The sequence below is a fragment of the Rhinopithecus roxellana genome, chromosome 4 (assembly GCF_007565055.1).
Source record: "Rhinopithecus roxellana isolate Shanxi Qingling chromosome 4, ASM756505v1, whole genome shotgun sequence".
Taxonomy (NCBI): domain Eukaryota; kingdom Metazoa; phylum Chordata; class Mammalia; order Primates; family Cercopithecidae; genus Rhinopithecus; species Rhinopithecus roxellana.
Window position 1 is genome coordinate 13,946,316 of NC_044552.1, and position 13,268 is coordinate 13,959,583.

Here is a 13,268-nt window from a genome sequence, read left to right on the forward strand (position 1 = left end):
CTCCTGAGCCCATCAGAAGTGGGCTGCACTCAGAGAAAGATGGGAGCATGGGGAAACAAGTGACATTGAAGGGCGTCTAGAGAAGGGACCCATGGTAGTTGAACCTGAGATTCATCAGTGCCATAAACAAAGACTGCAGTAACTACCTCACCGCATTGTTAAATCTTTATTACTATATGAACATTTTCTATAGTGCTGAGGGGTTAATGTGCTCTCATTTAATTCCGTACTGTCATATAATTTCAGGTCTTTCCAAGGACATAATAATATGATTCGTGATGACATTTTATTCCATGCTCTTGCTTCCAGGGTCATATTCAAAGTCCTGAGAAGTTTTCCATGGCCCTTAGCCCCTGGGTTTCCCAGCTTTAATAAAGGGTAAAGAGATATTCACCCTGACAACCTATTCTTCTTGTTGGATATGAGATGGAAATTGTAGAAAATTATAGTCAGGGATAATTGTTATAGTTTCTATGGTAATGGTCTAAGACCATAAACACAAGTATTTATTGCTTAATTGCTACAAAGGAATATGCTTTTTCCAAATAGGAACTATATTAAAAAGTTCAAAATAAATATTTCAGATTTGGTTAACTTTTCTTCCCTACTCCTTCTGTACGTAGTAAGTTCTGTTTCATTAGTCAGCAGAGAATGGTTGAGATTAAAACTGTTTAATGCACTGATTCAAATATCTTTGGGTGGCCTTAAAGCTACTCTTAGCAGGGAGAAAGAGACATCCAGCCATATGAGTGTCCCAAGGGATGCCAATGAGAAAGAATCTGCCCAGAAAACCCAAGTCTAGAGCCCCAGGATCTCTCCAGGAGCTCCCAGATTTGGCTTAAACTATTCTAGTAATCTGTAGATAGCATATGCACAGGATTTGGGGTCACTTCTTCATTTATTTTTTGTTTTATTTATTTTTATTTTTGTTTATTTTTTATTTATTTATTTATTTATTTGAGACGGAGTCTCTCCCTCTGTCACCAGGCTGGAGTGCAGTAGCGCAATCTCGGCTCACCGTAACCTCCACATCCCGGGTTCCAGTGATTCTCCTGCCTCAACCTCCCAAGTAGCTGGGATTACAGGCGTGCCACCACACCCAACTAATTTTTGTATTTTTAGTAGAGATGGGGTTTCACCATGTTGGCCAGGATGGTCTTGATCTCTTGACCTCATAGACCCGCCTGCCTTGGCCTCCCAAATTGCTGGGTTTATAAGCATGAGCCACTGCGCCTGGCCATCACTTCTTGGTCTCTTGGAGCATTGGGTGTGAAGGGAAGTTTAACCTCTCTGGGCTTGTGTTTTCTAAGGAACTACCACTGCTGGAATGAAGCATGGATGACAAGGCCTGACCTTCCCGTTGGATTTGGAGGCTGGCAAGCTGTGGACAGCACCCCCCAGGAAAATAGCGATGGTAAAAATTGTGTCCTCCCTCCGGGAAACGCTTCATCGCTGATCTTTATTTTGCTTTTATGCTTGCATTTGGTGTGTGGGAACCACACCCGTTGGGAGCCAACATCTGAAGTGTGCTTCCTGGGCACATGCGCAGTATTAGCTACCTTCCAATCAGGTTTAATTTCATTTCAATAGTCAGCTTTACCCTGATTATTTTATAAATTTTAGAAAAAGAATATAAAACAACATATAATTCATCCATTCTTGCTTTGCTAAGCAGTTTCGAAGACAGGAGAGAAAATATCTGTAAGCATTTTTACTAGGCTATAAAACATACTTCAGCCCTTCATGGTATGCACCGATAAGATATAAAGCAGTAGAGAAAATAGAGAACTCGAAAAATAATTATAGATCATCCTTTAAATTGTTGTTTTTCCAGAACCTGGCCTCCTTTTATGTCGTGTGATTTCCTCCAAAGCTTGAGTATGTGGGTATTTGTCTTCTAACTTGCCAACTATGCTAAACAGCTGCAGCTCTGGCCTCCCCCAGATTTTTACAAAATCACATCATAAGCCTCCATCTCTCTTTAATATGATAATATAAAGAATCAGTAGACTGTGGATATTGTGGATATTATGTTCATTTCCTCAGGTGTTGATATATTGATGGGCACACATGCATAAACATTCGGTGCATATTTATAGTGAAACCATGTTATAATCCTAGACTTTAAGGAATAAAGTTTAGCACTTTCTGGTGTTCTGGTATGTATATCATGGGGACACTTTCGAGATGACTAATAGCAGCTGATCTCTTATTAACTATGGATAGGTGGTAAAAATTTAAAGGATTTTAGAAGAGTAACATGGGCCTTCTGACTTCCTACGTGCACAGCGGGCATGGCCAAAATGCACAGGTAATGTCCAGATTCTCCAGTTAAACTTGACTTATGTTCATAATGTCCAAAACCAAAAGACAAAAAGCAAAACAAACAGCAACAGCAACACAACCACAGAGGACACGTCAACATTTCCAACATTTCAGATACCACCTGAACAAGAGATAAATGCTGTGTAAGTCATCTGCTTGGCATGAACACACCTGGGTATGTGTCTGTAGGTGGCCCAGTAGATGCAGGAATAGTGTTGTCTTGTATTTATTTCCATGGCTTCAATTTTTGGCTTGAGGAAGCATAGCCAATGGATTCTCTTGAGCCTTGGAAAGAGTTTGGGCTAAATCAACAATGAAGTTGGGAACACTGGTCTCTACAGAGTCACCCTCAGTGCCATGCATCTTGCAGTATCTGGACAGAACTGGAGATGAGAAATTCACACCGCCCTTCCTCTGTGCAATGCAGGCATGTATCGGTGCGGCCCCGCCTCGGTTCAAGCCATCAAGCATGGCCACGTCTGCTTCCAATTTGATGCACCTTTTGTTTTTGCAGAGGTAAGCGGGAAGCTGGAGGAAAGTGCTGTTTTTCTTCCCAACTTCTTAACACCTGAAAGAGTAAGCTAAAAGTTGTTGCTTCTAAGTTTTCCAGGTACATAGTGTATGCTTCGTGTTGACGAAGGTAACTAGGCATTATTCCAACTTCCAGGTTATTAACGCTAAATGCAGTTCTTGTTTAATATTTTTCTTTTCTTGATGTTTTGGGATTCCTACTCCCAAAAGTAAATGCTTTACTACCATTAGCTTAGTTCTCTGCACCCATGAAGTAGGTATCAACTACTCCAGAGAAATTATATGACTAATGGATCTCTCAACTAACCATTGGTAGAGACGGGTCATGAATTGAAATTTCAGGACATGCTACTTCCCTCTGGGACTAGTCCAGCAATCCATGTAGAACAAAATCCACAACACACACCCAACCATGGTCTTACCCTGGCCTTTGCAATCTATGTTCTGCCATCCTACACCATTGCCCGTGGCCAGGGAGGGAGGGTTGAGTTGCCAAAGGAGGAAGGGGAACCTGGAGGCTGCTCTAAAAGAATACAACCCACCTACAGGGTTGATGTGAATGCCTGGGCAAAGGCTCTGCAATTTCAGAAGAACTAGGCAGGGACTGGAAGCAGAAGAGGCTGTTAAAGGATACTCAAGGAGAGTTCTGAAGATCAAATTAAATATAAGAGATACTGGGTAAAGGAGAAGTCTGGGCTGCCAGCCTTGGAAGACTTGAAAGACTGAGAGGCAGGACTTCCCTAGGGTATATTTGCACCAATAAATACACTGAAATAATGTCGCTCACTTTGCCTACCTTTGGATGCTCTTAGCAACCCTCTAAAATTGTTAATATCATTCTTCCCATTTTACAGAAAAGAAAATCAAGGCAGAGAGTGGTTAAGTGACTTTCTCACAATCATCTAGCCAATAAACAGCGGTGCTAAGATTTGAAGCCAGGCAGATGTCTGAACGCATACTGGTAACCATTGCACTCTAGTACTCTGGGAGGAGTAAATAGTTATATTAATGTACACCAGGCACTGTACTGGGGGGAATTCTAAGGTTCAGGTCTCTAAGAAACATATTTCTAGATGCCAGGTGACAGGGCACAAACACACCGAACGTGAAATGCCAACAATACCAGTGATGCTATGGAATTAATTGTCAGGTGGGCTGTGTAGAGAGCACAGATCTGCATTCATACTATGCATGAGTTGAGAAGTAGAGGCCAAGAACTGAAGCAGGATGGCAAAGACCACAAGACACCGTCTAGGAAGGAAGGGCGACCTGGGAACAGACAGTGAGGATGCCTGTGGAAGTGTTCCCAGACAGTAGGAGCAGAGAACTGTGGGACCACAGGGGAAGGAGGGATGATTAGGCAAAGGGATTAGAAAGCAGTCAGAGGACGGGAGGAGTACTAAGCAGGGGGTATGAGTTGAGCATCTGAATGCTGTGTGGGGGCAGTTGAAAGCTGTGATGACTCACTAGGATGCATCAGGGGTGTTGGAAGGTGGAGGCTGAAGGAACTCAGTGCTGGGGACCTCCCTGAGAAACTTGCTCCTTGTCCCTCCTGTAAGTGAGGGAGAGTTTTCACTGGGCAGGAACCTGGGCAAGGTGCTGGCAGCCTTGTGGAACATGGATTGGAGGGGTTGTTACAAAGTTGTAGGGAACATCTAGAGAGCTGGTCATCCCTCCAAGCCAGAGATGGAAAGGGCCTGAGCTAGACAAGTGGCAATAATGAGGAAACGAGGAGGCAGGACTGAGAAATATTATTATTTAGAAGGCAAAACAAGCGTCAAAATTCAGACAGCAAGATCAGGAATTTGAAACATACAAAAGACCAGTGTTCATCTCATCGTACCTGCCATGACAATTTATAGAAGCCTTTGAAGACCAAGCTTACTGGACTTGGAATTTTATCCCCTCAATTTCACTTTGGGATTTGAAGATTTCCATAAACCTCCCCAGCTGCCATTTGATAGTTTATGATGCTACGAGGGCCTCTTATGAGGAGATCACTCTGAAATCCACAAAGCCTTGTATTCAGCTGTTTATTATGCTTTGTTGCTGCAAAGAAGAAGAAGGACCTCCCTCCACGAGTGAGCTGCCTAATAGCTGTAAATGCAAAGGCTTTTTGCTATTATGAAATATAGATCGGGGTGTTATGAATGTCATCAGGATTTGCCGATTATAATTACTCCTTTCTCACCCACTGCAGAGGCGTGTCTGACAGAGGGTACAATTTGTTGCTTTGGCACGGGCTGCACTCCAGGGCTGAGCCATTTTTAAGAGATGTTTGAGCCGATGAAAAGTGGATGAGGAATCTTTTCTCAAGGGTGCCTGCAGTGGGGCCCCATGGAGAGCGTCATACGAGTTGACATGACTCAGGTTGGAGTCTGCAGCTCTCTCTGCTTTCCCTCCTCCTTGCTGCGTCAGCTCGCCTTCTCTTCCCTCCCAGCATGCTGACTTTCTTGGTCATTCCTTACTCATTTCCGGGCTTGATCAAGCATCATGTTCATTGACTATTTTTTAGTTTTCCCAGGGCCTTGGTCTCCGTGAGTGAAAGCAGAGCCTAAAAAGAAGAGGGATATGCCTGGAAAATATCTTACCTTCTGTTCCTTTTTTCTGTCCTCCTCCACTTTGGAAGTTCATTCTCCACATTTCTGGATTTCTGCCAGGGCTTGAAGCTTATTTCTCTTACCCCTCCCTTCCCATGCCCTCGCTGCTGCAGTGGGTTCCTGTAGATCTGAAGACCCATCTGCCTCTTAGCTCCCCAGCTCATGGTGGCCTAGGGCTTCCAAAGAGGTGAGAGGAAAGGAGAGCTGTTCTAAGTGTCTGAAGTCATATTCCAAGATTCCATGTTCACTAAGCCCTCAGGGGTTCTTAGTGAATAACTCTCTCCTTCTTGCCAAAGATAACTCTCTTCTGTCCTAACTTCTGATTAATTCTGCTGACCTCTTTCACACCACTCCACTCCGAACTCACAAACATACACACACACCTGTGCACACACACATGCATGCATGCACGCACCCATGTGCACCCACACGTACACATACTCCTGTCTGCCCTCCCTGGCACTGAGATGATTTTGACAGGAGCAATAACTGGCTCCCTGGGACCACAGCAACCATCTCATCACTCAAGAAGCTAAGCCCTCCTCTACTGTGGGTCAGCAGTTCTCTTATACAATAAGTGGAGATGTTTTCCTGTAGATTATTCATTCTCAATTCAAACTTGTTTATTTTGCTACTATCTTATCAGATGCAGCCCATTATTTGGCATCTCCTATTTGGCTGTAAAATAATCCTGTCATTTATTCAAATAGCATATAAAACTTTGAAATTATTTTAGCTTTCCTTCTTAACCTCCCTTATGCATCTTGCCAAAATTACCTTCCAAAAATTATCATAAATCCAGCCACTTCTACAATCTCTATCATTACCCTTTGAGCTCTGTACAGCACTAAGCTCCATGAAGTTACCTCCTAACTCATCTCCCTGATCCCCCTCTTGCTGCTTTTCTGTCTATTCTCCACAGATCACCAGAATCATTCTTTAAATGTAAATAAAAACTTCACACTCCTGTCCCAACCCTTCTAGTGGAGTTCCGCCACCCTTACAATAAAATTGAACGTAAATTCTTACAAGATTCCATGGCTTCCCTTCCACTTCATCCCTTGTTCATTTCCCTCCAGCCATACTGAGCTTTTTGCTCTTTGGAAAGCATCCACACATCCTCTTGGTTCAGCACTTTTAGACATACTGTTCCTTTTGCTAGGAAGTCTCCCCTCACTATCTTTCACTCTATGGAGGAAGAATGCTTTGCATGCTTTGTTCCCTCTCTCACTCAAGTCTCTGCTCTGGTCACCTCTTCAAAGAGGCCTTCACTCACCCCACCCCACTCCACCTAAAATATCACTATCTGCCCTGTTGTTTTCATCCTCCTACCTTAGTGTGTATTCCATTTCTCCCTTCTAGCATATGAGCTCCATGAAGGTAGAAGCTGTTGTCTCTTCATTGCTGAGAACAGGATCTAGGGTCCAGCGCCAGGAAGGCCTCCTGGTCCAGGAGGGCATTCACTGCCTCCATGTGCCCTCTGAGAAGTAGCATTTTCTCTGCAGAGCATGCAGATGAGGTTATCTGCACTTGGGAACCAAGGAACAAACCCAAGCAAACTCTGTCCAGGGTCCTGAAAGCAAGAGCATGTCTCCAGCCTCAGTGGTGAAGAGCATATCTTCCGCCACCTGTGGACAAATGTTCACATTCTATGGGCCCGGATGGACATTTGCAGAGAGCAGCCCCCAAGCCTCCTTCCCACTCCACCTGTGCTGAGAACCTATGGCCCTGACCAATGGTAGAGGCTACTATGTAGGAAGTGCCTGTACTTAAGGGGCAAGGGTTTGGTGTTGTGAAAAGAATACCCAATTTCATGCACCAATGCCCAGGTTTTGTGTGATGATAACTTCTTCAAGTGTAGGGGTAGAAAAAGGTGATCACTAATATTATATTACATTCAAAAGAAGGAAGAGAAATTAGCCTTAAACGTAGGGCTTTCACAAGTAGTACCAATCTATCCACCAGCCCTGCAAGGAAGGTAGACTCAGAGAGATTCAGTAACTCATCCAAAGTCACACAGCCTAAGTCCAATATTCCTCACCATACACTCTGAACTTAGCTACTGTTCTACCACGAGAGTCCGTTGATTTTGGGTGGGGCCAATCATTTGATGCTTTTTAAAGCTCCTAGATGATTTTCTAGTACAGCCAGAATAGAGAAACATTCCACTACAGGCTGAAACCAAAAAGAAAGCTTGCTAATGTCACTTGGAAAGAATAATTTCCCTCCACATACCACCCCAACATACATATACAGAAGCCACCTCATATGGGTGTTTCCCCTCTCCTCTCTCAACAAAGGACAGTGCTGTTGATCTGTCCTGAGATTTTAGCCTACATAAGTTTCTGAAACCATATTCAAGGTGGCGGGGTGGGGGGGGGGGGCAGCAGGAACTAGCCACTTTCATATTTAGCTTGTCTCCCTGGAAAACCATAAGCTGTTACAAGGATTAAGATGATATTTATCATTATTGTTGCTACAATTTGAAAGTGGAAGAGGTCGCTGTTTGTACTGACATGGCTTCCTCCAGAGGGAATGCCAGAATTCTCAGGCAGTTCATTTAGTTTCCAAAACGATTAGTATTCCACAGGTATCTGCTGTCCTGATTCCTTACTTCACGTTTCAGCCTTTCACAACATGTGGCTAGCACCACCAAGTTCTGGCTGCTCTGCTGAGGAGCAGGGCCACCATTTATCAGCCTCAGAAATCTGAGCTGCAAGCGTGGAACCATCTCACCACTCAAGCTGGTGCTCATGCTCCCGCAGGGTGGTATAGGAGAGGCAGTGTGCTGTGAAGGCCAAGGGCCAGGCTATGGGCTGGCCCAGGGCTTGTGCTTCTTCTCCACCAGCTCCCAGCCATGAAACCACAAACACTCTGCCTCCCCTTCTGAGTCTTGGTGCCCTCATCCATAATACGTTTACAATACATACCTCACAGGCTTGTTGTTGTGAGGTTCAAACTAAATCCTTTATAAAATGTCCCTGAAACATTGTAGGCATGCAATAAATGTTGGCTATCTCCTCTTTAGTAGAAATCCAATTTCATGTGCACTCAGAACATTCTGTGAGAAAGTAAAATTGCTCTCTTTAACCTCAACTTTAAAACCTAGGGATGTATTTTCAAGTTTCTCCATTACCTAATGATGACTATTATATTTTTTACTCAATTTTGAAATGTATAAGTCATGTTCACATAGATCTTATCTCACTCTGACCTAAAATGCTCCCATAAAATTGACAGAACAAGTTTAATCATTTTTATTTTACAGAATCAGGAACTGAAGTTCATAGAGATTAACATGCACTTTCTACAAGGACACGCCCACTATGGGAACCCAGGTTTCTTGCAGCAAATCTAGTGTTCCTCTCAAAGGCCATCTAGGTTTCACCTTGGCTGTTGCTATCTAGCCAACCCCTGACCCCACTGCCCCATGTCCAAAGTATCTTGTACTTTTTCTTTCATGGTACTTATTGTACTATATTGCAGGGCTTCTCAAGCCTGACTGTCCAACAGAATTGTGTGAGACCTTTTGTAAAATATAATGGCTTTAGGGCCTCACGTGATTTAGGTCCCACCTCCTTAATCAGACATCTATTTTTTTTTCAGAAGTTCTCCAGGTGACTCTGATGCACAGAATCATGCTTACTAGAACACAAACTCTATAATGGCAGAGATCAAATCTATTTTGTTCATCATTAGGATTCTGAATCCTTGAACAATATAATAATATATTATGGTCAATAACATTTATTGAGCATTTACTCTATGCCAGACACTGTGATAAGTAATGTATGTGCGTTTGTTTCTGTTAATGCTGCCAATCATCCTATGAAGAAGGAGTTATTGTCACCCTATTTAAAGAGTGGGTAACTGAGGCTTGGAGAGGAGCTTGGGAAACATTTAGTAAATACATCAATGACTATTAGCAGTACAATTCACGCTTCCTGACTGCTTCCATGATAATAAATGGAATTCTCAAGAAAGTGATTGTAAAATATGTAATAAAAGACTCTGGTGGAGTCAGCTTTCAGGCACACATTAGTCATTGTCTCTAGAAAGTAGAGTGGTAAATCAGGGCCTTGGGAGAGCTTGGGGGCAGCCAGCATGGCCCCAAGACACTATTTCCAAGTCCCACAAATAGCACATTTTAGTGGCTAGACCAATAGAAAATAGACTGAGTTCCTCCTAGATCATTTAATGTTATTGTTCAATTTAAATACTTTTGGCTTCAAGTAGCAGAACTGATGTGGCTGAAACAGATGGGGACTCATTTTTCTCATATAAGAAATCCTGAAATAGGTGGTCCTGATGCTGGCTTAGCCATTTAACAGCATCATTAAGTCCACCAAATACCCAAAAGCCTCTCAGCTTTCTACTCTGCCACCTTCTCATTGTCGGCCATGTTTCTGTTCACTGTCTCACGATGGCCACAGCAGCTTCAAGCATTCCTTCACTCCACCTGCAAACACCTGAAAGCAGAAAGGGAAGGGCAAACTCATGCATGTACCTCTCTCCTTTTTCAAAGGGGAAAAATGTCTCCCAGAAGTCACCTAGCAGACTTCCTCTTCCTCCTAGTAGTCGGTCACGTAGTCACAGTTAGCCCAAAAGCAGTCCAGGGAAGCAAGCGATGGGCATGGTGGCATGGCGTTGTCTTCTCTCCCATGAGAGGTAGGACTTGTCAGGAAGACAGAGGAGAGAGAAAAATGGTTGCTTCTTAGGCAATGTATTGTCTCAGCCTCAAATAAATTTTATTTAAAGTACTGCTAAATAAATTAGATTCGCCTTTAGAATATATTCAAAATCTGTTTGGTCCTATGATACAAATCCAATGTTGTTGAAGAAAGGGGCGTGTCAGCTCCAGAGATCTCTAGACGACTGCATTATGGACAGTTAAAGACTTTAGCAACAACAGGCATGTGATGATGGCTAATGCTCTCCTCTCCTGTTTTCAGGTCAACAGCGACCTCATTTACATTACAGCTAAGAAAGATGGCACTCATGTGGTGGAAAATGTGGATGCCACCCACATTGGGAAATTAATTGTGACCAAACAAATTGGAGGAGATGGCATGATGGATATTACTGATACTTACAAATTCCAAGAAGGTAATTTACTACCACTGAATGAAGATTTATTTGCCCAAGTCCACTTAGTACTTATTCATTGTCACTCAGAGATGAGTTCCAGAGAGCGGACTGGCATTTGCAGCATTTGGTAGCAACAGCAGAAGTATAAACTTTCATGCGTGAAAGACACATCACATATGTAATTTTTCATTGTAGTTTTCTTTGCTAGCTTGCTTTGGGCAGGATTCTCATTCACATGGCTTGTGAAATGATTTGATTTAAAGTCATATCTATTTTAACAGAATATAGAATATGTTCTTGCTCATAAGAACCTTAATTTTAAATAATCCTATTAGAAAACACTGTGTAACTAACATAATTTTAGTTCAATAATAGAAATTAAAATAACAACTTCACATTTGTTTAGTACTTTACCAGTTATTTTCACATACATTGTTCCATTACATTATCATGGAATACTACAAAGTAGATAATACAATATTAATAGGACAATATAATCTCTCTAACTCAGGACAATTAGGCCGAATGCCAGTTTCAATTATAAAATAATGTCATGGTGGATTTTTGTTGACTTTTATTGCATAGAATGTTTCAAATGGCACTACTGAGTTTAATTCTATCTCAATCAATGCTTAGTGTCCACTCTATGCCTGTAATTGGTTTGGTGCTGGAGATCCCAGCAGTGAGCAGGACCCAGTTCCTGTCCTGGTCTGAGTGATAGGATTATTGTGCAGAGGGGTCTTTGGAAACAAAAGGTAGGGACCTTTAGTCCAACTGTTTCAGAGAAAGAAAGACTTGAGAAGCGAAGTCGTGGACCTCAGTTAAAGAAAGCTAAACAGATCAAAGTTACGAGGCGTGAAGCAGCCCTGTATGTTTAGGGTCCTGCAGGCTCAGAATGCCCAGTGACTGGAGACAAAGCTGCCCGAGGCCAGCAGTGGCCAGGAACCGGAGGACCGTGGGTGTCTTCATGGGGAACATGCAATATATTTTGCAAATGATTCACTGCCAGAGGTTCTCAGGAGTATTTACTTTAGTGAATGGTTAAAAATGACAAGTAGTTACATATACCTAAATATTCATTGGAATCCATGAAGTGTTAAGGAGTGCAGAATTTGTTTTAAATATTTTAGACAGTTGTCCTGCTCTTATTTACAAAAGTAATTTGCACTATAAAGAAGAAGCTTGCTGAATTGAGAACACTTGTGCATAGTCTCAGAAAGTCAGAATTTTTGTTATCTGAACTAGTGAATTTTCACTGTATTTTTGAAATGCTTCATTTTCCTTTTCTGTTGGTTATCATCCATTGCATAACACAGATACAAAGGTGTTTTTTTTTTTTTTTTTTTTTTGTCATTTGTATTTTTTCTTAAAGGAAAATTTAAAACAATATAAGTGTAAATAAAACAAAACAAACAAGAAATGCCCTCTTACTATAGTTATAAGCAAAAAAATGTTTGGAAAAACAAAAAAGAAAGTTCATAGAAAAGTTAGCTGCAACATCCACTCATTCATACATTCATCCACACGACAGCTGGCTCTTACCACCTGCCATCTTCCAGCGCTGTGTAGAGCTGGACACATGCACAGCCCTGCCTTCCCATGCAGCTGGGGAGAAAAGCAGAAGGCAGCCCTCACTGTGCTGGGTGAGAATTGCTCTGGCACAGGGTGGACAGGTGCTGCCGGGTGCAGAGAAGGGCTCCCAGCCAAGAATTGGCAGTCAGGGAAGGCCTCGTGGAGGAAGTTAGTGATGAGCTCACTAAGCCCAAAGGACACACAAGAATTGGCAGATGAAGCTGGGGAAAGAGGTCCCCAGGAAAAGGCAGTAAGGCAGGGATTGGGGTGAGAACTGTCCTATTTGGAATAAGTCCTGACCCGATAGAGTAGTGAACAAAAGTTGCACCTACAGGCAGCTGGGGGCAGCAGGAAGCGAGCTGTCCACATGACGGATGTCTCGTGGAAACCATGGAGCTGAGCACAGCTGCCATTAGCTGTCAGCATGGAGGTGACAGTGAAGGCCAACTCAGGAATGGGACAGAATCAGATGCCATGAGAGGAAAGACCAAAACCCAGTCCACGAAACAGGAGTCAGGGGCTTGGCTGGGGGTGGATGCCAAATTAAAACAAAATGTGTCCGCACTGCATGAGGAAGACATCTGAGGTCCAGGCCTCTGGAGTTTAGCAAGAAGGCAAGGCTGAGGGAGAGGGACAGTGTGGAGGTCTGGTCCAACTGGAAGAATCCCTAAATCCACACAGATGGTTGTAAGAGACAACCCATCCTGCTTCTGGGCTGGAGTTTGACCCCAAGTGGATAGTTCCTTAATCAAGGGTGGCATATACATTTCAAGCTGGAACTTTGGAAATGACCAAGTAGAGTGTTGTTTTGAGAAGAATACGAAGACTGCATCTGAGTATGGTGGGATAGAGGGATTGATAGCCGCCACTGGCCACTGGCATGCAGTGAGGACTCGTCATATCCGTGGCCCGGTGCTTCCCACCCTGATTCTCACCATTGAATCTCTTATAATTTCTCTGATCCATAAATGCTGAGTGTAGACACCAAAATATGGAAATGAGTAGAATCACAGGAAACAAAGGTATTACTAGATTTAGGAATTAACTATTTTAATGAATTAAATCATGGAAAGATCATTTTCACTTCAACTTACTAAAGCTTATTATTAATTTTATAACTTTTTTCGAGATATACAATTAAGAAATGATAAG

The 13,268-nt window shown here is 42.7% G+C and overlaps 1 protein-coding gene across 2 annotated transcripts in view; it reads left to right on the plus strand.

Annotated features, from left to right (window-relative positions):
* The window catches only part of F13A1 (coagulation factor XIII A chain), a 153,848-nt gene that overhangs the window by 105,036 nt on the left and 35,544 nt on the right, over positions 1 to 13,268 (plus strand). For both annotated transcript variants that reach the window (XM_010371346.2, XM_030928163.1), the window contains exons 9-11: positions 1,311 to 1,414; positions 2,753 to 2,841; positions 10,409 to 10,562. In XM_010371346.2, coding sequence (XP_010369648.1) covers positions 1,311 to 1,414; positions 2,753 to 2,841; positions 10,409 to 10,562 — 347 coding nt within the window. The remainder of the gene's footprint in view (positions 1 to 1,310; positions 1,415 to 2,752; positions 2,842 to 10,408; positions 10,563 to 13,268) is intronic.